At 38.4% G+C, this 26,002-nt stretch overlaps 1 protein-coding gene across 1 annotated transcript in view; it reads right to left on the bottom strand.

Annotated features, from left to right (window-relative positions):
- Nucleotides 1–26,002, bottom strand: part of SLC1A1 (solute carrier family 1 member 1) — a 53,967-nt gene that overhangs the window by 8,281 nt on the left and 19,684 nt on the right. Inside the window, exons 3-8 of the mRNA XM_050328518.1 lie at nucleotides 13,563–13,655; nucleotides 11,792–11,906; nucleotides 9,538–9,580; nucleotides 7,599–7,706; nucleotides 6,086–6,270; nucleotides 4,559–4,666 (exon numbers count right to left, since the gene is read on the bottom strand). Coding sequence (XP_050184475.1) covers nucleotides 4,559–4,666; nucleotides 6,086–6,270; nucleotides 7,599–7,706; nucleotides 9,538–9,580; nucleotides 11,792–11,906; nucleotides 13,563–13,655 — 652 coding nt within the window. The remainder of the gene's footprint in view (nucleotides 1–4,558; nucleotides 4,667–6,085; nucleotides 6,271–7,598; nucleotides 7,707–9,537; nucleotides 9,581–11,791; nucleotides 11,907–13,562; nucleotides 13,656–26,002) is intronic.

Below are 26,002 nucleotides of genomic sequence, written 5' to 3'. Positions count from 1 at the left end.
TAAAATGTTGGTGGGGGTAAACATTTCAAATATGTCTAGTCTAAAAGCGTAGTGACTTAGTTATTTTGAAAAATTTAGATCCTCACATTTTTAGTGATAGCATGAACATGTAATTTTCAAAATAAAGTATTTGTGCGTATCTGCTTTGCTACTACTGATTTCCATGAAACAAATTTGAAGTAATATTTATTTTCATGCATAAAATGCAATTCACAGCAAGAAGCAGAAATTTTTAGACCAAAAATCATAATCATAACTGAAAGTAGGAGTTCTAATAGCTTTCAGTTTTAAGATAGGAATAATTTTGTCACTCAGAATCCCAGGCTGCCATTCCTTATAGCATCCAAGGACGCAGCTGCCTTGCTGCTTTCAGAAGAGACAAAGGCATGGGCAAGGAGAGTCTCCTTGCTGCAGCTTACTTTTTGCTTTTTTCCCCACTTCAGGCTGAGCTCCCTCTGGTACTTATATTATGCTTTCTACTTTGACTTTCCTGTGCTGTAAATGCTATCCTCATCCTGACACTGCAATCATTAAACTTAAGAGGCTTAAGACATTTACTGGCAAATTGGACCAAAGGCACTGAGAAAAGTCTGTTCTCTCATGGTGACCTGAGTGAGACATAAAACTGAGGTGTGCTGCATACAGTGGGGGATGAGAGCTGGTAGGGCTAAAAATGTGAAATTCGGTCATGAATAATAAAGTTGAGAAGAAGGTGAGATCAAAGATGAGCTGGATATGAATGCTAAAGGAAGAGGAGGATAAGAAACACCAGTCTGCATGATCTTGCACAACTTTCTTGATAGGGAATACAAGAAATACTTAAGACAATTTGTAATTCTCAGGATCAAGTTTAAAGGGACAACAATAAACAGAAGATGCTGATGAACAGAACACACAGCAAATAGGCAAGGTCAAACAAATAAGAACGAAACCCAAAAAGATGGTGAGAACAGCACCATCTAAGAAATCAAAACAACAAGCAACATTTCTCCTGTTTGCTGAGAAGTGAGAAAAAGGGTGTTCCTACAGGCTGGAAAACGTACAACAAGTACCTTTTCCCTGCAGCCCATAGCCTTGTATGTGTGTTGTCTTATCTGCTCCTGTGATCTGATTACAACATGATCCTGATGGTCAGTTTTGCAGAGAATGTGCTGCTCTCCAAAACACCTTAAACAGCCCCCATGGGACGCCATTCTTCAAGAGACAGAAATGCTGGAGAGATGTCCCTGAGCACCCTTGAGGGAAAATGGTGTCATGTGCAAGGTAATTCAATGGAATAGAGACTTTTTCTCTCCAAGGATGTAAAGGTGGGCACCCTCACTATATACAATTTTTTTGATGGCACCCGGGAACCTACTTAAAATTGTTGTGCCTGTCAAGCCAAGCCCATGGCCACCAGTTGAACAAGAGACTATGTGGTAGCAGTTTACTTTGAAGTACTTTGGAGAAGGCACTGTGTCTTCACACACATCCTAAAGAAGACATGCCTTGTCACAGTACAAATAGTAATCATAAATGGATAAACAGTCATAAAACTTTCTATCAACATCTAAAGTTCTGATAAAGCAAGTTCCTCAAAATGATCATCTCGCTTCATGAGGACCAGCGCAGTCAAGTCAGATATAGCGACACACTTTCTGAGCCGTTTCCAATAGCCAACGGTGTGAAGCAAGGCTGCGTTCTCGCATCAACTTTATTCACAGTCTTCTTCAGCATGATGCTCCAAAGGGCCATGGCAGACCTCGATGATGAAAACGGTGTCTACATTTGATATTGTACTGATGGGAGCCTATTCAACCTAAGGCCCACACTAAGACCTTAAATCATCTTGTCCGTGAGCTGCTTTACGCTGATGATGCCGCCCTTGTTGCCCACACAGAAGTAGCTCTGCAGTATTTAACATCCTGCTTTGCAGAGGCTGCTGAGCTTTTTAACTGGAAGTCAGCTTGAAGAAGACAGAAGTTTTCTATCAGCCTGCACCTCAGGAAGTCTCCCATCATCCCCATATCACCATTGGTGAAACAGAGCTCAGATCAGTCCAGCAGTTTAATTACCTGGGAAGCATCATCTCCTCAGATGATAAGATTGATGCAGAAATAGACAACAGGTTAGCAAAGGGGTACAGAGCTTTTGGTAAACTCCATAAAAGAGTGTGGCAAAACAAACACAGATCAGCAAAGATCAGCATTTACAGAGCCGTTGTACTGTCTACTCTTTTATATGGATCTGAATCATGGGTCATTTACCGCCACCACTTGTGTCTCTGAGAACGCTTCCGTCAGCGCTGCCTCCATACAATCCTAAACATCCACTGGACTGACTGTGTGACCAACACGTCTGTCCTTGAACAGGCAGCAGTCATGAGCATTGAGGCCATGCTGCTGAGAACACAGCTGCGCTGGGCAGGGCACGTCTCCAGGATGCAGGACTGCCGTCTCCCTAAGATCGTGCTCTATGGGGAACTTGCCACTGGCTGCTGCAAGAGAGGAGCCCCGGAGAGGAGATCCAAGGACTGCCTGAAACAATCCCTCAGCCTTGACCATATTGATCACCACCATTGGTCTACCCTGGCCTCCAATCGGGAGGCCTGGAGACACAGCATCTATAACGCTGCTGCTGCTTTTGAGAACACACGCAGGATCACTCTCGAGGAGAAAAGACAATGCAGAAAGAATCGCGTCTCGTCTGTATCACCTGGCGAGTCTTTCTGCTGTGCCTTCTGCAACCGGACTTGTCTACCTCGCATTGGCCTTTTTAGCCATCAGCGTGCTTGTAGCAAGCATGGGTAGAGCCCTTCTCAAATCTTCGTTCGCGAAGCCTAGACGTGATGATAATGACATCTAAAGCTGTAAAACTTGGTATCTGATGTAACACTGAAGTCAAAAGGCTTCATCCAACATATTCCTCCTCTGAGTCAAGTGGATTTAATAACGTAGCAAACCTGCAGAAGTGATACACTGTCATTCTGTCAATGACTTCTATCTAACTTCTTGTCAGGATCTCATTTATAAATTGTATAGAAAATACTAGACTCTTGATTTTGAGTCTCTTGGTAAACATCAACTTTTGTAACCTTTAAAAATCTGACTTAATTTCCAAGTGTCATCAAAAACTTACAAAAAACTGCGTAATGCATTAGATGAACATAACTTGCACTTATCTCTATAACATTTTCAAAAAGTCATGATTCAGTGCTATTTCTGGTGCTGTAATTTTAATTTAGGAAGTTATTTAATCTCTGATTTTCAAACAGCTAGTCCAAACATACTGATTTATGCATAAAACAAAACAACGGTTTTGAAATAAATGTGTTTATCTAGCACAGATTTATGGAAAACAAAAAAAAGAGCTCCTTCTTGACTATTTATTGAGAAGTTTGCATTTAAGACTAAAATATTACCCTTCTCTCTTCTTGCTTGCCATAAAGCATGTGAATGACGTTTGAAGAATAACATGCGTATGCGTAATGTGGGGAAAGAAGCTCTTGAACAACTTTGGATCTAGCATCTAGACAAATCTATATAAATCCTTGGCATACTGAAGGAATTATAGGAGTGGATGTTAAAGCAATGAACCAAGACAGCCTAGAAGGTATGCTTCACTGAATTGGAAATAGAAATTTAAATGCATTTAACTTACTGGGCCTGTAATATCCATTTATCTATCACAAGGCTCCTTTGTAGGATAGTCTTCAGAGACATAAAATGACCTGTATTATAACCAATATGATTTGGAGCAGTTAAGCTCCTCTAAGGCTCTGCTCCTGCAAGGCTCCATGTTGTGCAGGTGTAACCTCCCCTACTCAGACTATCCTACATAGCCAAGGGTTTAGAAAAAAAATAGAAAGGGATGCTTGGCTATGTTATTCAGATTGCAACTCCTCCTTTTGCAGCTTCACCATCTAACTTTGCCTTGAAGGAGTAATTAGCAAATATTTCAATTCCCAGGGCTTCTTTTGACGTCAGCAGCCTGCTCTGAACTGGGGAGGGAAGGGACCAGTATCCTTTTTGGTATCATTTACTGTGCATTGCATTTACTATGCATTTGGATTTGGCAGGGGAAACTGGGCCTATGCTGGTACACCTTAGGCCCAGAAGTCCCATGGAGGTTGCAACATAATCCAGACATTTGGGTATATTTGATAGGCTGGCAACCCCTAATAAGCCATAATTCATAACCTCACTCTTTTCCAGTTTCTTCTAGCATCTAACAAAAGCCTTACTACTCTCCAAAATACAATATTGTTTGTTTCAGCACCAAGCTGAAAAGATGAAACAATGCATACAAGGAAAGTATTAAAAGTACTTGTGTTTGGGTTTGTTGTTGTTGTTGTTGGTTTTTTTTGTTTGTTTATTTAGAATGCAAGGCAGTAACTCTTTAAAACAAAACATACCTCCAGCTAAACATGCATTCAATCTACCGTCCCACATCCTTACATAATTTTCACTGATAAGAATTTTTGTCTCTGACCTAGAAGAGTAGGTGTAATGGATAACTAAGTGGTAATCAACTGAGCACTAAAAATTGAACACAATTTCATCTTTAAGAAATTACATACCCACTTATTACTGTAGCCATATAAAGACCCAATTTACGAAAGATTTCCCAGTCCTCAACTTCCACTATCTTCCCAGCAATTAAAAACACGATACCAATTGGCATATACCTAGAAAGCAAAAATAAGGCAATCAAAAATGCATTTTCAGAAATACTGCATGCTCACCATGAAATAATTTCTCTCCCACTATACCTTCTTAAAACAGATAGAAAACATGTTTTGGTATTCTATTACTCAACTGCAGATTTTTTTTTTTATAATCTGTTATACAACTTATTTTATTCACCTGCAGCAAGACTACAACAGAGGTGATGAAAAAAGATTAGGAAATCAGAATAAATGTAAATCTATGTGTAGTCTAACAAGTACTATATAAGTTGGTGTCACAGAATACACAGAAGTTGGGATGTGGTGTGGGCTAATACCCCATGGCAGCATATATTTCTGTATAGATGTAAACTTCCTTGGAGGTGGAAGTATGCAGGGCTGAGACCTGCATCTGTGTATTCTGCAATCACACCCAGGTGGGAAAGGTCTCCTGTACTTACAGGAGCTGCCCTCCAGCACGGAAGGGGGGCTATATCTGTGTCACCTGCACCAAATAGAGTGATTTTAGCTTGATGAGATAGTATGCTCCTCAGTGTGTTGCCTGAGGGAGGGGTCTCCATCTGACAGTAAACTTACACAAGGCCACACCTTACCACATGAAAAGCTGCATGGACTACTGCCTACAGAAAATTCAAGTCAAAAATCAGGAATTATGTTAGCAGCAGCTCCACTGTGTTCCTTCTGTGGAGTTTCACAAAAATGAGCAGAATATTGTAGTAAATGGGATAAGGCACTCCACGTGTGAGATCAAACTCTTGAAGGGATTATGTATGCTTATAGTACTGATACTGTAATTGTGATCTGTGTGGACAAGAGCTCTGTGAATAGCTGTGAAGTCCAACCAAACATTACTAGGTGAGTTGCTACATTTTTAAATTGTTTTCCCTGTCTGAGAATATTACGAATGTTGTCTCACGAAACCTATTAGCAGGAGGTAAATGATGCTAAATTGTATTTTGCATACCATGCTGGATTTTGCCCTGGGGTGTGCCTTGTATATTAATTCATTTTCCTAAAGGAACTTAGATCCTGTGAACATAATTGCTATCAGGGAATAATGCTCAAGACTGACAAGGGCATATGGGCGATAATGATTCTACAGTCCTCAAAGTACTCCTCAAAGTCCTCAAATAACTAGTGCAGTTGTACTGGTTTTATATAAACCTCTAGCAAGAGTGTCCAAAAACCTCAGGTTTCTTTTACATCAATGGAACTGTTTCTTTAGTATGTAGTAAGTGAAAGCTCTGTCTCCAGTTTCTTCAAAAGAATCAGTTCTTTTTACCAACCATTCTTTGAAAGTTGCTTGCTGTAAAGCACTATAGAAAAGCAAACATGAAGTCTGAGTCCGGTCCTACCTCTTCAATGACAAAATCCACTTAAAGAAGTTGATAGAAAATGCCAGTATAACCTTGGACTTACCACATAATTATCTGAACTATTCTCATTGTAGCTTCGTTCAGTGCATTGAAGAAATCCAAGAGCACTTGTCCTTTCTCTCCCATTTTCCCAATAACCATTCCAAAAACAAGACAAAAGACAATCAACCCCAGTGCATTGATGCCATTGGAATACACGCCCACGATTTTGTATTCTTGGGTTTTGTTCTACAGAACAGAATAAAGAGAAAAAAAATACCATCTGAAAACATTGAACTTACTTTAAGGATTCACTAAAAGGAAAACAAACTTGGATTTTTCTTTGAAAAGACATGGAGCTCTTTCCAAGTCACTCTATTCCCTTTCTGAAAGTGCCAAGTGGGCAAGTTCAGGAATGAAGTTATAACTAAACTGAACTTGAACACTTCGTATTTTAAAGCCATGCAAGGATCTGATCAAATCCTAGCAGGAAGTAAAGCACTCCTTAATTTATACTGTCCTTTCTATAGACTTCTGACATGAATGATGGCAATGTCTAGGTATACACATTCATGCTTCAAGATTTACTCCCCTACACTCGATTTACTCCTCACTGTGGAGAAAAAACCACAGCTGTACAATCATTGTGGATATTTCTGAGGAACTCAAGGATTTTTGTCTTGATTTAAGATAAATTGACCATTGAGCAACAACTGCTACATCAGTGAAATTCCATAATTTAGAGCAGAACTGGATGCACATAACATAAACATCCTACTAAATACATAGGTATTCATGCATTCCTCTGAGCTTGTGCAATATGAACATATGAAGGAAAGGGTGCAATTCTTCACTACATCCTGCTTCAGGATTTAATTCATGTCTCTTCATGAATTTTGGAAGGAGATGAAATTCGGAAGGAGTATAATAAAATATGTATTGATTTGGTAATGTTTGTAGTTCTGTGTTCACATTCTTTTAATTCCTTTCTCCCTCTCCTCCAGGGTAAGTCTAGGCTTTATAAACCATCAATACCTACAAGCCTTCCACACCTCTAATGAGAGGCTTGTTAAACCTCTTCTTCACTTTTGTCTCTCGACATTCTTTCTTCTGAGAAACAAATTATTAATTAACAAATGCCTGATATTATTTTGCTTTCCCTTAAAACAATTTATGATTTTTGACTCCTTTTCTTCTTTTGTGCTTACAACTATGTCCCTGCTGCTTGAACATGTTGCACTGATATACATCTAGTCTTTCTACAGTGAGTGGTTTAATTTCTCAGCAAAATGAAAATTCATAAGGATATCGATTTAATCAAACTTCATCTAGTATCTCTGGATTGCTTAATAAGCCGTGGACTCCTCTGATGCTCTTAAACTTACTGGAAGATCCTCATAATGATCTCTAGCACTTTTGAACTTTTGTGCTCTTGCTAAAATCCTCTATGTGCCACTTCCTGCCTTTTCTTCATCACTAACCACATGAACGAAATCAAATTTAGTCTGTGTTCTTTATCCCCACTTCCTATAATATGAAGGAATACAATGATAAAGAATACATTGATAAAAAAACACCTCTGAAGCCGCTGCTGTCGTAGCAGTTGTAATGGGTTCGCCAGGAAATGTGGAGATGTTTTTATCCACAGCAATCGTAGCTTTAACTTTTTCACGTTTGGTTTTATACTGGAAAAGTTTAAAAAAAAAAAACAACAGAAGAACTTATTTAGAAACATGAGGAAACTGAAGAACAGACAAAGGCATAGCCTCTGACCAGTAAAAATAAGAGAAAAATGAAACAATCTGTCTTGAAGGTAGCAATCATATTAAAGACATTATTTCCCAATTCATTTGAGCCATTCGGGTTCTGTAGCTCAGACGCTATAGATTCAACAAGTGATTCACAGATATGTTATGAATTCTGCATGGAGCTGCTGCAGTCTTGTGGGCCATGAGATAGAGCTCCTGACAATGGCAAGCAGACTTTTTTCCTGAGACAGTCTGGAGAGAATTGCTGACAGCCACCCCACTTGTGGAGCAGATGCACCTCATACAACCACTCCTGGTCATTAATGCAAGGCAAACATTCATTCTTTGTGGCAGAACTGGTCACATAATTGTTCCCTTTCCCCTCGTTATCAGGCCCTCAAAGTCCAAGCACCAAGCGGATAGACCAGATAGACTTATTCTTCCTCTCCCCACTGGCCTCCAGATTCCTGGGCAACCAGGCTGACCAATCCTCTCCTTATTGGCCTTAAAGGTTCCAGGCACCCAGGCAGATGATCCCAGTCACAGAACATGGAGGACTAACAGCACCCAGAGCACTGTCCATAAAACGAGCAGGTACAAGTCCTAAGGGTAACTTGGACCAGAGCTGCGGCTGGACAGTGAGGCCTGGTGGTCAGGGATGCCTCCACCATTGTCTGATTCCTCTGGGGACTGAGTGACCAAGCCACATTATTTGAGACGTTTCTCAAGTCTACAGTATGGTTGCTATGTTGATACAGCAAACCAAGTACTAAGGTTTGGCCAAATCTGCAGAGGGTCCAGCTGATTAGAAAACATAAGCTAAGTGGTGCTATAATAAAATCGTACCACACTGGTTCTGCTCATAGAAATCCTGTGCTATTCTGATTATAAATTCTGTGCTATACTAATTATAATATCCTGTTAAGAAAATAAAACTAACAGTAACTATCATTTAGTGCCACCATCACTCTGCCAAGGATCCCTAGAAGAACCTATCTGTCCCCTTACTGTTGGGTGACAGTAATTAATACATAAGAATTACTACATGGAGAAGTTTTATAAAGAGGAAATACACTGAGCTGTGCACAGCAGCACATCTGATATCACATCCTGGGAAAGGTTAACTACCTTACATACAAATTTTAGATAAACTGTAGGCAGTTGCTGGGAAAAACAAAAGGAAAGTTGAGAGCATCACAGGAAAACCAGTTGATGTATTTACAGGTAAAGATGACTGAATCTGAAAGAAATCCAATATATAGATAAGACTTTCTTCTTTCATCTTGCAACTCTCACTTTTCCTGAAAGATGTCTCAAACAGACTCTGTCTTTTCCTTAATGTGGATTATTTAGTCTAGCAATGGACATTAGATGTGAGACACATTAGGGTGAGGGCTAAAATATGCAGACATCATCAGACACTGAGAGACCTTAAGAACAAGGAAACACATCCTCATAGGAAGTTTTTCTAAATCTTGTCCCCAAAGGAAAAATCCTGTCTTATACACTGCTTGGTTTTTGCATCCAGCTCCTGAACAGCGTCTTTTTGCAACAGAATATTAAGGACTATATAGCTGGTAACAGAGTGTTTAACATAATGGAAATGAAACCAAGATACCTTAAAACCTCACATCTTTATAGGAGATTAGAAACTCCTAGACTTTTCAGAAACAGTCTTACCTGACATAGATCTTTTTGGGGACATAAGAGAACAATTTGTAGTTAACAAAGAAAATCCACAGAAGTGAAGATGAACGTTCAAACTTACCTGTTGAAAACAGGCCTGAACAAGGTTCTCTGGGAACATATTCCTGGTAGGAAGCATAGAAGCATTTCAACGTTATAGCATACTAAGAAAAAGTTGTTTGTATAAATAAAATGACAAAATTTGCTGCTTAAAAAACAGATCGCATTTCCTTTAAGCAGAAAACAGTATATTTGGCATCATCAGATATAGAGTCCAAAGAAATTAAGGGTTTGAGTCCCAGCGATCAGTTGACCGTTTTCCTACTGTTGAATTTTTGGGCTTATTTTTCAGTATTTGATATTTCTATTGATATACTAAACCCAATGTATTTTTTTCCCTGCTACATCATCTCCATTACTTGCATGAGGAGTACAGGACACACCATTCTTATAGGATTTGTCAGAAATAGGCAGAAAAGAAAAATAAAAAACTTCTTATAAAAGCTATACTGAAAGAATCAGATATTTGGTGTACTCTATTGTAGTTTTGAATTCAGAAACTAATCTTGGCTAATGGAAGATTCCATTGTGTTACTTCAGGGTCCAGAACCATTTTCACACACTGAAAAATTAGGAAATTTAGTTCAACCCATTTGTGTTCCTCCTTTCCAACAGCCAATTTCAGATTCAATTGATTGCAAAAAAAAAAAAAAAAAAGCATTCATTACATATTTAGTGAATATCCAATCCAGTGCAGAAAAAGACATTTTATACACTGAAGCACAAGTTTTCATCTACCTCACAGAATGTTCACAAACTTCTGCTTTTAGTTCTCAAATTTTTAAAGCAAAATCTATTCAAAAGCAAGAGCAGTTTGTACAAGCCTGGGGTTTTCCTTTATCGTTACAGGACTGTCTGGATTTGAATCTTAAATCTGATGAGCATAAATATGTAGGAAAATTAACTCTAATTCCTTTAAAACAGGATTTCAGGTCCCTAACTCCTAAATACAGTCTTAACTTTTTTGCAGGAAGTTGAGCTATAAACTATAGCAAACACCCAAACAACTACCAATTACAATTCACACCACTTTTTGCTATAAGAAGACTTTTTGTGCATGGAACTACATCAGCCCTGTGAGTATGCATGGAAATGTTCATGTGGAAGTTACTGGTAACAGACTGGCTACATTAGGTTTTATAATGAAACTGATTACACAGTTCCTCTCATTGATTCCTGGGCAAGTGACCATGAGGAATGAGATGAGCTATCCAAGAAGCTGTCATTGTGGTCATTCACAGGCAGGAGGGGACAGACGCTGGGGAGAGTTGTGAATTACTGGACATGGGGCTTTGGGATTGAGGACTGTCAACTATCTCATACACAAACCTCAGAGAAATTGAGTTATTTTCAAAGAGGTTTACCTTGACCTGTGTTGGGGCAGAATTGCCCCAAATGACACAAGACATTTGATAAAATATAGGACAGTGACTATCTGGAGTTGCATCTGCAAATGCCATTCATATTTCCTAAAATAAAAAAAGCTGAGAAATCCAATTTTAGATATGTGCCAGTTGATTCTTACATGACAGATAAAGTAAAAATTCAACAAAAAGAAAACAGTGGGCAGGAATAGCCCACAGAAGAGAGACTCATTGCAGCTGGAGAAAAAAAATCCACAGAAACATTCCTGAGGGAACTACCTAGCCACTACTGGAAATGTAGCCCTTTTTTAGTGAATTTTTCTTCTAATTCTTTAAACACATTACGTCTGAAAATCTGCACATGCCTTCTGCAGGCTTTTCTAGGGTTTTCCTCCTTCTAACCACTTTAAAGTATCTATAATTTTTCAGGATGCTGATAGGGAAAGACTTTTTATAAGGCTGCCTTAGATACTGGTGATGCAGCAAACTTGATGGTGGAACCCTTAGAAACCTTTACATACTGCATCTGTTACTCTGCATCCTGCCTTGAGGAGGGGAGTACAGCACTACAATTTCAGGTGGTTGTCTATGCTGGATGACAAAGAAGGTGCCAGTTAGCAATCCACCATTAAATCCCTTATAGATCTTTTCTTCATAGTAGATTAATCTTGCATATCAATTTCTGTGAAGGAGGGATTTTTCACCATTGGTTTATTAACTAAAGTCTGTGGCGTTAAACAAGCTGCTTTCAATGTATTCTTAAATATCTAACCTGTTGGAATACAAATTATTCTCCTCTTATTCATCCAAATGACATTAGAAAGCATCTTATTGTACTACATATCCCAACGTTAGTTGTGTTTGCTTGGACTTCTGCAAAACCAATATGGGAACTAAAAATTAAAGCCTCACCTGATCAGATCGAGCATGGCATCGACAGTACTGACTTCTGGGGTACTGCCTACCCTGTCGATCTCACTTGCTCTCTGAGTCACTCCAGGTTTAATGGTCACGACTAAGACAATTCCTGCAAAGGAGAAGCAAGAGTGCAAGAAGAGGCATTGATGCATTCTTCTTCAGAGTATCTTGTGTACCAAATTCTTTGTGAGCTCAACTCAATGAATGCTTTCCCTGGGTGCTCATGCAGATAAGGGGGTGTCAGTAAATGTGTGGGTAGCTACTCCAATACTGGAGCTACTTGCAGTCTTGCCACTGGACTTGGGCACTTTAGCTTTGGGCACTTCAGTATGTATGATACTAAATCACTACTGCTCACCAAGAGAGTAAATTACTTTAACTGGGTTTCAGACAAGGAGTTGAAGTTGAGTTGAGTACTCTTCAGTTGAAGGTGGTTCAGTTGAAGGTGGTTCAGTGAAGAGTACTACTCTTCAACTTTTGTATAGTGAATATTTTTAATTGCTTTCCCCTTCTGTAGCTCTTGTTACTAGCTTTCAGATACGAACACAAGTGAATCATCCTGTGACGTCAAAGTCAGAGAATGTTTTGGTAAAGTCAGTTATCAATAAAGTTACGTAAGAGAAGGGTTTCAGAAAAAGAAATAAAAAATTGTGGATTAAGAAATACTAGATTTGACCTTGTAAATACTGAAATCAATAACAAATTTTTCATTTACTTTAGTGGCCTCATTTTAGGCATTTTTTTAATTATATGAAATACTAGGCTTTTCCTAAGGCACATTATTCCCCTTTCCCCCTCCCCCCACCCACCCCAAGCCCAAAAAACCTAAAGCAAATGAAACTACTACATCTCCGTAAAGAGAGAAAGAGGCGTTTGGATGATGCTTCAACCAGCCAGGAACAGGTCTTTCTAATGACAGCTGTGAATAAAGGCAGGACTGCATCTGCATAGCCCTGCACTGTGAAATAAGTAATGCTGTTAAAATCATGGATTAGCTTAGAATACCAGTAACTTTTGGAGAGCCTCTGGTTTAACATACCACAAAGACTTGGGACAACTTCAAACTTAGACACATATTAATGTTATTCTTTATTAATTTTCCTCCCTATTCTGTATTCACAGAAATTTCCCAGACATATGAGATAGGCAGTTTTATTTTGTTTCTTATTTAAGAAGGCTGACTACACATGCTTCTTTAAGCAAATATGGAACATTTCAAGGTCATTTGTAGGGAATAAACTTCTTTTAAAAGGAGATGTGGACTTCAGAGAGCAGGAGTGGAGCCTGGCAGTGACAGAGTGGGTAAAACCCTTTAAGGAAGGAGATGAGATGACAAGGGAAGCAGTATTTTATGTCATTTTTTCAGGTGTGACACATTATATATTCCTGCACCTGAGAATCAGGAGCAATCCAGCACTTTTCTATTGAGGAAATTCACTTTGTAGTTGAGGTTGGCCTTTGATGTTCACTCAGCTTTCCCACTGCTGGTCACTGTTTATCTCAGCAGACAGCTCGTAATCTTCCCTGAGCTGAAATATATGGTGAAATTGCCTGTGGCTTCATATTGGGTATGAACACAGCCTAGTCTTGAACAGTGGCACTAACTTCTCTCTGTATCTGGCCACAAGTAACGTTAAGTTGCCTGGTATGATTCCCTGTCTCCTCTCCCCATCCTATCTTGGTAAATTAGTAATGTCACAGTGATGTAGTACATTTGTAATTAGGCAATGCTGATGATTTTAAAAGTTACAGAATCACAGAGTACCTAGTATTACAGCCATGACTGTAGTGCAGAGATAATATACGACTGCTCGCAAACCAATCTTCCCAGAAATGTTGGAATCCAAAGCAGCAACACCTGCAAAAAAAAGCCACAAAAACAAAACAATAAAAAAGTCTTACAAGAAAGTTATTTTGTAGAGACAACTAATTATTGTCTCTTATTTCTATGTTTGAAATTTTTCCTTATTCAAGATATTTCTAAATACCTAATTGCCAGTTGGATTTCTGAAAAATACCTGTAGCAGAATAACATATTTGCTTCTGCTTCTTTGCAAAAATCTGGTTTCCCTGGGTATTTCTAGAGAAGAGATAATTGAGCTTTCCTGATTCCTTGATGTTTGTGAATGAATTAGACTTCTTTGGCTTGTCAGAGTATCTTACAACAAAAGCTTCACTTTTTTCAGATTTGTAACTTTTGGCTTTAAAACTAAAAGCCATGGAGAGTTGCTCAGAATGGTTACCCTGGGTTGCTCAAAGGCACATCAGGCAAGTAAGGATGATTCCTGATGGTTTTGCCTTCATTAGTGGGTTTACTTTTTTTTTATTTTTGACTAAAGCTTTTATGAAGTCTGGGTTGTTCACACTTCTCTGCCTGTATATGTCATTGCCAAGAGAAGAGGGCAGTTTCGTTAATGAAGGTAGGGAAAGTGCTGAGGCAGGTATTATTCTGAGGTCAACTTAACTTCCAGCAACAATATTATATCAAACTTCTGGTGAACTATTTTTTAATTGTTTAAAAGATTTGCAGTTATATCTGTACACATATGATTCAGTAACCAGGAAAAAATGAGCATTGTGACTGTAAAACTTGGCTGTTTATAACAACATTAGTTAATAATTCACTTCTATCTCTTCATTATACATTTGTGATCCATTTATATTTTTACATTTATTGAGTTAGTTTATCAAAGACTGGCCAGATTGCCTTGTATAGGAAAGCAAAAATTCCAGGAGGATGTTTAACCTCAGAGAAGCATGCAGGGAAGAAGTTTGAAATGGAAAAAAAAAATCAAGTTACAAATATAACTTACTGATCTTTGAGCTCAAAAAGGATCTTAGCAAGCATACTTTAACCAGGTGCTGATGTCCTTTTCACAAGGTATATTAACAGCAGTGACAACTTGTGCCTAGAGTATTCATATAATGCCTTACTAGTTCTGTTAATTGTTATTTGAAATTCAAACAGTACTGGGAGGTGAGAATGAATGTTATTTTATTTCATAATCTATTTGATTATTTTGGGGTCATCCATGGGATAGTGCATCATCAGACTGAGTACAGAAGAGCTGCACATATATACAGAAATCATGGTGTAAAGATTATCTCACTTGTACAGCAAAAAAGGATAATTAAAGAACTATTCACATGGCAAAGGAATACAGAGCAGTGCACAGAAAAAGTACTGGCAGGGCTATCACAGGAGGCTGTCTGCACGAAGGATATTGTTTGAGGCACAAACAACAGAACAGACACAGAATGTGGACCATCATTGATATTTCTCACCTTGGGAACTGAGAAAAAAACAGGTAGAAAGGAGAACTTTGAATTGCTTTGGGCTCAGCTGTGGAAATCATGGCACTGAGAACTCTTGAGAATGGAGAGTAATAAATAATGTTTTCTGTAGACAGCAGCAGACCTGGTTTCAAATGCTGTCAATATTGAAACTTCCCCTGCTGATATATTAACTTGGAAGACTTTACATTAGGTTTTAAAAGAGAGCAAACTGGTACTGCCCCAGTTCCATATCTTTTAATGAAACGTTCACAAAAACTAGAAATCATGGAATTTTATTCTAGAACTTGTGCCTTAAGATTTCTTTTCTTTGCCTGACTGTCTTGCTGACTCACTCAAGAGTCTAATAATCATGCAAGGTTATTTCCCTGGAGTACTCAGTTATAAAGATTCTACAGTTAATATGACAGTAAGTTCCTATAACAGACGTTCTTCTGCTCCAAATGAAAACCATTTGCATACCATTATGCTCATTGGAGTTACAGAGCTATAATTAAGGGAAAACTTTGCCCCTTTCTTTTTAAACTGGGTAATGATCCTGTTGGTGAGCAAGCTGTGCTAGGATCCAGCTTATGCTTCCACTGTCATGCCACTGCTGCTTTGCTAGTAACCATAAAAACATACAAATCACTCAGGTAGGCATGACTATGTAAGGATAAGTATGGTCTCAGTGTGACAGGTGTGGGGTTTCGGGCTTTTTTGTAAGCTGCTGTACTCTGAAACAAAACTGCATTCAGAATGATGCTTCCATTTAGAGGCTGAACTGTGCCACAGATACATGTTTGCACTGGGTGTTTTATGCTGCTAAGCTCCTTTTTTCATGTTAGTTTGTTACACATAGGAAAACGTGATAAATAAAAATACATTTCCCTTCAGATATATCTTACAGTCATTACTGAGCAACTGGTAGTGTAATTGATAGCTACTGGCATTCCTCTCAAGCAAACTGAAAATTAAGATTCCCTTTGAAATAACATCATGGCTTTACAATTTTTTTTTTATATAACTGAAAGAGTTAATGGAAGATGTATTAAACAAAGCACCCAACTAACAATGATTTCAGTTCAGAAGAACTTATTTCTCAAACTTAGATGGCAAACACGTTACTCAAAAAGAAAAGCCTTCAGTGTCGTAATTCCAGATTAGATCACAAAAGCAGTACAATTAAGCTTGGCTATCTACTGTGGATTACCACTAAACTAATTTATTTGTTCTTTCCTTCCCTCAGCGTATCCCCAAGTCTGAAATTTAAACAGATTTGAGCAGATAAACTGTTAATACAGTCTACTGTATGGTGTTTAAACAGGCATGATGGATTCTCCTTCATCCCTGGGCATTTTAAAACCGCACTATTTCAGATTAGTTCCTTAAATTTTCTTATAAGAGATATTCTGACTCAGCTACAGCCACTGAAACATGGAATGCAATTCTGTGGCTGTGATACAGAAAGTGGAATGATCACAAGAGACACCAACTGGTCTTAAAATCTGTTAATCTATCTACCTCTCTGCCTGTATCATTTTAGCAGAAGAGAGTTAAGGTTTTAATAACTGCAGTCAAATTTTGGAATCAATTACCTAGTCTTCTGCAATTCACCTTCCATACTTTTTATGTTATGATCCAACCTGAAGCTCTTAGTATCCTACTCTCTTTTTGAAAAAAAAATATATTTTTTGAGGAAAGGATGGGAGGATGACAAACTAGTATTAATAATTTTGTTTGACAGAATATTAAAAGGCATCAAAATGAGGATGGTACAGGGACCTCAAGAGAAGACACATACTTTTGGGCAAGATACATAGACATCCCATGTTAAATGCTGAGGGAAAAAATAAAACACCAATCCAGCTGTTCCTAATGTCGTAATAAGTTTTTCTTATTCTCTACATGTTGGGGTTTTTTACTTGAAACCTCTTGTTGGTATAACCATAAAGCCTACAAATTTAATTTCCTTCTATTTCTATAGCTGCTATTTTGCTTGATTACCAGAGTATTCCTAGGACTTTCTTCTTTAAAAAATAACCACAATGGAGAACAATACTGTGAAACTTGCAAAAATTCAGAAGTGGAAAAATTGAATGGTTACAACAGACTGGTTTAATCCCATGTTGTGTTCAACTACTGATTTTAGCACGTGGAATACGTTGTATTACCAAATTTGAAGACACATAGCTTCTCCAGCTTTCGTTTTAGAAACCCTGTCTACCTGGTTAAGAGCATCAAAACCAAGAGTCCTGTAAAGACTGAAATATAACAATTTTAGTCATCTGCAACTTCTGGAATCTCTCTAAAATTTCCTTCTTTATATTTTTCTGTTCTTGATTTTTAGAACTGCTTCCCTAAACTACTACTGTATGGAGATACTTTACCTAAGGAAATAGTCTGGTTTAAACAAAACTAAGCCTAATACGTGGTGTTCCGGAATTTTTTACCAGTAGCCACTGAACATAAAGTGTGTTCCCTTTAGAGGCTTGTAAAAATATACGTGTATAAATGGCCAAATGGCTTTGGCTCAAGGTACAACACTGTAATTCTAGAGTTCTTCACTATGCTCTTGTGAGACCAATCCTATGGTCCCGTGAGATGTAGGAGTGAAAAGGGTTCTATTACAGTCTGGAAACAATCACAGGGATTTTCTGAATTCCAGTGCTTATCATCTTATTAGCCCTCTACGGGATAACACCTACGTCCTTAGCATTTACTATACCATTCTACAGAGTGGAATATGTGCAACTGTGTACACTGATTTATGCTTACAGGTGTTTTTTCCAACATATTATGAGAGATTACATCTACAATTTGGTGCTGTGTTTCACTCTGTTCAGCAGCAACAAGCATACCTAAACACCTTGGCACTTTTTTCTGCTGTTCTACAAATTTCAGTGCCAACATCAAGCACATCTCTTGCAGTACTTCTTAGCTGTTCTCAAAGTTTCTGAAGATTGGTGGAAGCTGACAGGACCTGTTTCTTTCACCACCTCACCACTTCATCTGCACGACATACTGATCATTATATATAATCAGTAAAACTCCTTTAGCCAAGACTGCTACACTTCATGTGAATTTTCTCTGTAGAAAGATCGATACCACTTTGCCAGCTCCTAGCACTGATAGCAGGTTGTTCTTAAGTGTGACTCAGAGCCAGAAGGAACAGTCTGGCTCAAGGGCCTTCCAAGTTCACATGACTGCCAGCCATGGTGGTTTTCTTGACTAGTTTTAGGAGATAACTGCATTTCTAAGGAGAAATTACTCAAGTATGGCACACATAAACTGTACACAATTCTCTCAGGGTTCTGATACTAATTCTTACCTAATTCCCTATTGTAACAAAAATATAACAACAAAAGTTCCTGAAGAGTAGAACTGTATGGCTTTTACACCTTCTCATCTATGACTATGATGTTGATTCAAGGGCAAAATGCAGTTCTGAAACTGCTCCAAACTGCCATCAACCTTATTGTTTTAACTAAGGCATTTCTGAGGACACTAGAGGAATCATGAAATAATTCTCTACTTCTCCCAGATATAGACATTTTAATTCTTCACGTCCACTTTGGCTGTTCTGGCTGCAATATGCAGTCATTAGGTCATAGACATAGTAAAAATTTTTTTACTGAATTTTGCAACAGACATATGAAAATAGAGAAATATAGGAGAATTTTAAAATGCATATAGAGAATTTTAGTGGGCAATCCTTCTAAGGGGACTACACTGTATTATGTAAAAATAGTGTTATTGCCGGGGTACATGGCAACATGTGTTGTTGCAAAAAGGTAAGATTTATTCTTTAAAAAATACTAGGGGAAAAAAAAAGAACAAAACAGTGCTGACACAGTACCCTTGATTTATAAATGGAGAGCTGCCTGAAATGCATGAAGTTCCTTGGCTTTAGAAAATGGAACTGGGAGTGTTTCTAATTTAAGACATGAGCAATATCAAAATTTCAGCTGCATCTAACTGTGGCATGAGCTCCCTGTTCCAATGTGCTTTTGGAATGTCATTTACCTCTTACTGAGTGTTCTCATTTAATCCGCTGATTATCGAAGAGCTGTTGGTCAAGTCATAAAAGAGTTCTTTCTTAGAGGAAGGTGAAAATTTTGAATTTATTGCCATACTTTTCTTTACTTGCAATGGGAAACACTATCAATACTAAAACAGTATTTGGCCTGTATCTTTAGAATAGAGATATGATTTTTACTTAAGAAACGAACATCAAATTCTAGCTCCAGTGTTGACATGTGTAGCAAGCTTATTGGTTATTTTCTTATTACACTGTGTATCTACGAGAATCCAAATTTGCATTCTTGTTCCACGAGCTAGTGGAACTCTAATCAGCTACTGCCAAGACAGGAATGTATCTCACACATATAAGACTAGATTTCATTGTTTTTCCATGCAAATTCTGTCATTGTTTGATAGCTAGGTGACAGATACAAATAGGAAAGTTTCCTTTTCACTGCAGGGAAAGGTCCTATCTGCTGTTCTATGAACCTGGGACATTCAAACATGGATTCAGAAGAATGCTTCTCTTAGGGCTTCTGAAAAGGAAGGATATCAAAGACAGTTTTCCTCTGTCCTTTTGTCCTTTACCTATGCTCACTTTTTGAAGAGAAAACCCTTCTGTATACACTTCAGACATTAAGTGTGGGAGGGGAATCACCATAACGGTCATGAATTCAGAGCCTATGCTTCTTTTATTCGCACAATCTTGTAGTAAAAATCTACTCTGATTGTGATTAATCTCCTGAAAGCTCACTTTCTTCATATTCTCCCTGCAATTTAAGTTTCCAAATAAGGTTCGACAGGAATTACTCTTGCTTCCTTCTAAGAGCTAAATGTTGAATCTTTTGCTCTTTTTCTGCTATTCTGTGGAATTCTCCAGAAAATGCAATACCACACTCCTTGTGTATGAACAAGAGAGTCAGGACCAAAGAAGTCATTCACAACTGCCCACTGAAATACCATCCATATTCAGGACTACAGACTGCATGATATTATGTACAACTAATCATCTGAGACAACAGATTCTGATGCTATAATTACCTTCAGATCATTAGCTAACATCTTTCACCTGATGTGCATTTCATAATGTTATTTTTTCCTCCTGTTTGCTGTGTCATCGGGCTTTGAATAATCTTTCATTATCTAGTCTTCCACTAGGTAACTGAATTACCTCTACAGCTAAGTCTCATCAGGAGTCAGATGTTGGCTGAGAGGATCAGGTAATGAAAAAGCTATAGCAAATGAAGCCCCAAACACACTGTGATATGCAGTCTCTCAAATGAGATTTTTGGTGACTCACTGTCTTTAGTGCTTGTTACTAGAAGTCACAGAATCACAAATTATGTTGAGTGGAAGGGACACACAAGGATCATCGAGTCCAACTCTTACCCCTGCACAGGACCATGCCCAAAAGTCACACCATGTGCCTGAGAACATTATCCAAATGCTTCTTGAGCTCTGTCATGCTTCATGCTGTGACCACTGCCCCCGGGGAGACTGTTCCAGTGTTCCAACCACCCTCTGGGTGAAGAATATTTGCCTAATATCCAACCTAAACCTGTTGTGATGCAACTTCAGGCCTTTCCTTTGGGTCCTGTCACTGGTCACTATAGAGAAGAGATCAGTGCCCGCCCCTCCTCTTCCCATCACAAGATGTTTCAGACTGCAATGGGGTTTCCCCTCAGTCTCCTCTTCTCCAGGCTGAACAGACCAAGTGACCTCAGCCACTCCTCACACGGCTTCCCCTCAAGGCCTTTCGCCATCTTCGTTGCCCTCCTGTGGACACTTAATATCTTCCTTATTTTGTGGTGCCCAAAACTGCCCACAATATTCAAGGTGAGGTCGCCCCAGTGCAGAGCAGAGCAGGACAATCCCCTCCCTTGACCGGCTGGTGATGCTTTGCCTGATGCCCCCCAGGACATGGTTGGCCCTCCTGGTTGCCAGGGCACTGCTGACTCAGATTCAACTGCCATTGACCAGGACTCCCAGGCTCCTTTCCATGGCACTGCTTTCTAGCATCTCATTCCCCAGTGTGTATGAACATCTTTTTCTATTCAAACAGTCCTTTATAACAGCAGTTGTACTATCTATTCAAATTTCATTGTTACTTACTGTTAAGGAAAAGGATTTCTATAGCAGCTTGTAGCAATTACGTTTTCAGTAGACTTGATATTGGAACAAACGATTGTTATTCCACTAGTATGGTTGTGTCAATGAAACAGAAGAATCTCTTATAAATGAAATGAAAAGAAATAGCACATGGCATGGGGACAGTGGGAGGGAGAGATAGGAAAGAGATAGATGCGTGCAGGTAATGCATAAACATCTGTTTGCGCTATTAAATACCACTGAAGAAGTTTAAATCATAAAACCAACAATTTCTACTTACGTGACCTAGTGAGACTAACACTGGATTAGCATGTCAAATATTAGTCTTCTAACTTTGAAGAGGCATAGAAAAAAAAAATTAAAAAACCCCCAATGAACACACAAAAGTATGGAATGCAATAATAGTTACAAAGAACAGTCCAATACTGAAAGATACCCTGGATCATTTAGGATGGGGTTGAAAAAGTAATTGTAATGAACCTTTCTAAATGCCAGGTAGAAAGGGGGGAATAAATAGGAGGTGAATAGTTTATGGCAATGAAAGGGATGAGATCATTACAAAATGGAAGGAATTTCAGATTAGATGTATAGAAAAATTTCCGATCTTGAATATCAGTTTGTTAAGGGACTGTTGTGCTGCCTTCAAGGCAGTTGGCACAATCAGCATTGCAGCATTGTATCATGTTCTTTTCCTAGAGGGCTTATGGGAGACATGCAAAGAAAGAAGGTATTGGTACTGCCTTGCATGCATCTTTTTTGCAAACAGTATCACCTGTAGGAAAATTTTAATTTTTCCTCTAGAGAGCTCTTAGAGGTTATATAATCTGAAGTTAACGCCTTTTCAGGAGAGATGATGTTCCTTGGTTGGAATATAGTAAAAACTTATAAGAAGGGAAGATGATACATCAATCTGCTACGGTGGCAGGCTAAAAAGATTCATAAAAGAAATCAGATTCGGTTCACAGATGTAGGAGAAATATATACCATCTGCACTGTGGCCAGTGAAACATGTATGGACTGAGTACAGAAAACCTATACTACTGAAAATACTTGAATTCCCTCAAAATTATTGACAGTAAAATGCATAGGGGGACAAGCTATTAAAAAGAAAACTTTAACATGTCACTATTTTTTCAATAGATCATGGAATCCGCACACAGGAAAATACATTAAACAAGTGAATGTAATCTGGTTTATATAGTGGAATTGTTGTTTATGTTCCTGAGCTTCACAACAGAAAAGCAGAAGACAGCAACTGACTTTTCCACAGTAGTGCCACCAGCAGTCCCCACAGTGCCTGGGAGAGGAGGCAGTAACAGCTGATGGCTGTTGTGTAGGGGCTCTTTGCCCTTGAGAGCCGGTAGTAATCATGCTCCATGAACCGGAATTGCACTTCCAAGTTTTATTACTATAATTCAAAACCTTAAATAATGTTGGGGTTGTCTCAGTTGCATAAGGTCAATTGATATCGATGGGTAAGGAGTAGTAGACTGTGATGGAAGTAATCTGAAGAGGATGGGCACAAAGACTTGTCCATTAATAGCCCCTGACTCTGCAGTCCTGCCTGCTTCAATGACTGCACATGGACAGAAGGGACAGGACCTCCAGCATCCCTCAATACAACTGAAGCCAAAACTCATTAACAGTAATGTAACATTTCCTATCCTTCAAACAATGTACATGTTACCGAGGGACAAAATGAGTTTCCTGCCTGAGCCCAGATAACTAGTTCACTAATATTACTTAATGAACCTGACTTTCTTGGGGGGAAGGGGTCTTTTGGCTTAAGAAATAGAGCAAAGCATGCAAAGAACATGCAGGTATTTGAAAGACAGTTCTTGAGTATGTTCAGCTAGACCAGAGGTCTAGTGCAAGGACTGTGCTGGTGATGCACACGGCCTGTTAAGGACACCTCAGTAACAGAGCAACTCTGTATAGTTGTGCTTCGTGGACTTGTAAAAATGGAAACTGCTGAGCCAGCGGCCACCCCAGGAACAGTGATACCAAAGAAATATTGATTTAGAAACCTTGTATTTTAGGAAATGAAAGAGATTTGCTCTCACACCATTTCCTTATCTGTGCTCCTTTACAGTACTGTAAATCTGTATATATTTGTCATACAATGGAACCAGCAGGTCTATTCCTGGGCACAGGCACAATCTCATTGTCTTCCAACTTAAATTACAAATACAGTGGGCAAAAAAATAAAGTAAATAGTTGTTTAAATATATTCTGATTCTCAAAGATAAACATGGGAAATTAGAACAATCTGACTAATACTCTATTTCCATTTTTTTTCTTATTGCATTGTAGCTCTTTTGTCTCCATTCAACCAAATTCTGTGGCACTGTGATTAAACAAACTAGTGCCTTGCCTGCTAAACATAGATACAAAGTGTGAAGTGTCACACTTTAATTTTGAACAACTGAAAAGGATAAATAACCTAATCAACATACCCATCCATCAGCCACAAAATAACATACTCCTTACACCGGGCAAACAATGGTCTTCTGCGAATAGGAAAATTCACTGGTCCAGGAATTTCATTGGAATATTTTTCTCTCTCAAGCAGATGTCAGAATAAGCCAGACTTGTGGCGGAATCATTACCTTTGTACTATGAGTAAGAAGTGCAAACAAAAGAGGGTATAGTTGGTTCTGGCATGATGCTTCAGACAGCACTAGAACAAAGCAGGCCCTGCAGTAAGGCAAGAGTTTATTTCTATAGTCATGAAAACTTAGCAGTTTTGCCAGACCCACAGCATGGCAGACATGGTATTTATAGGTCACATACAGCTGTCCTCAGAAAGGTAATAGATACTTTTTTTCCCACTCTTTCTGAGGCATGCTGTGTGTAGCTGCAAATACCTCATCAATTGCTTTAAGGAATCCTACTGTCCCCCATAGCTGATTCTGCACAAATTCACAATCCAGGAAACTCCTACACATCTATTTTAGTGTCTTTGAAGCTGCCTGTGAAAGCTGCAAGTGCAGGGAAGGTCAGAAACACAAGAAGGAGCCTTATTAATATTTTGTCAGGGAGAAAATGTAAGAAACAAGAGAAATTACTGTAGAACTTAAACCAGATTTTAAAAAGCTGATAAAATCATGTTACAAATATTGAGATCTGAGAAATGTACCTTCTGTGATATGTGTCACATCTTTTAATCCAAAGCTAAAATTGCTGGAAATTTTAAAAGGAAGGTCATTTATTAGATATGTGATGCCAGCTTTTCCATGAAGTTTTTGATAGAACACATTCTAGCCCTGAAAAAAGACCTCACACCGAGATCCATGACTTGTAGTTTGAAAATCAATGAGACAGCCAGTGTGAAATAACCCCATGTGAGAAGGACTTAATGAAGAGAGACAAGGAGCACAGCCATGGCATTCCTGTAATATCAGGATGTTAGGTTAAGATCCAGATCTGACACTAGTTACTAACAAGGAACTTAGGTGCAGGAAATAAGTTCAGACACCTTGTGTGGATTAATTAGCTTCAGGCTGGGCATGGAAGTTTCTCCAGCTTGTGCCCAAGTACAGGAGAATAAGTCAGGTTCCTGTTCAGGAAACTTGACAGTTGTCTCCAGTTTAAGTTCTGCTGTGATCCTGACAGAAAACAGATTTGCAAACATTTACAGCCATTGCATACAGTGTGAAACTCACTCCATGAAAAATAAGGCTAAAAGTGACTAAAGGAAGTCTGCCGAGCATGCACCCGTGATGAAATATACTGCACAATATACGCTACACAGAGAATTTTGATTCTCTGAGTGAAATAGTGAAATTAAAGCTGTGAATTTCCAGGATTTTCAAAGACATTTTATTTTAAGTACTCCTAAAATCCTTAGGTATAAATCCCAAAACTCCCACAAAGTACACAAGAGATTCCTCTCAATTCTTTCTCCCTACAGGGCACCTAAAAATAATATTTTTTTGTATTGGTCTAATAATTTCTTCTATTAGAGCATTACTTCAAAAGAAGTAGATTTGGTGTGTGGAGTGTTACATTCATTAGAGCTGTAGTTCCGATGTCACAGTAATGATCTTTAGCAACACTAGGCTTTTGATTTTTATTTTCAATTTTCCCATGTCACTACAGCAGGAGCAAGAAAATACAAATACTTCCTTCAAATGAATGATTCATTAGTGTACTTTTAGCTAATTTGAGGGACAGAAATCTCAGGGGGATGCAAACAAGTCTCATATTTTGCACTGAATTATCAGTGGTGGGCTTTTAGGTCAGAGTAAATAAATTTACATCTGCATCCATTAAAATGATTATGAGAAGAACAATTAAAATTTGGCTCTGGGGCAGACTAAGAATAACTTAAAAGAGCATCACACCGCTCAGACTATTCCCCAAAGGAAGGATCTATTAACCACATTTTGTAATTTTTTCTCAAAAAAAAAAAAAAAAAAAAAAAAAAAAAAAAGCTTTAGTGTTTATGTCTGCTTTTTACTGGGCTACAGTTAAACTTCCAGGGAGGTTAGTGCAAAAATTTCACAGATTGAAACTTGTTACACTATTGAAGTATGTAAACAATGCTTCTTCTCTTTTACACTCAGAGGAAACTGGGTTTGTGAACAAAAAACACATTCTACAGAGCTCTACATTTAACCAGAGGGAGGATTTTGCCTTTTGAATCTGAAAATAGACAGGGGGAAGGTGTTCTTGCTCTAATAAGAACTCTAAATAGAAGAAGGAAGTGTGTTCCTCATCTAAGTGAAGAAATCAGGGAGAGTTTTTCCACTAAGATGGAATCTCCAACAAACTAAAGGTACTAATACTTTAAATTTT

This window comes from Myiozetetes cayanensis, unplaced genomic scaffold (genome assembly GCF_022539395.1).
Source record: "Myiozetetes cayanensis isolate MyiCay16 unplaced genomic scaffold, myiCay2020 scf4, whole genome shotgun sequence".
Taxonomy (NCBI): Eukaryota; Metazoa; Chordata; class Aves; order Passeriformes; family Tyrannidae; genus Myiozetetes; species Myiozetetes cayanensis.
This window is presented reverse-complemented; position numbering and strand designations above follow the sequence as displayed.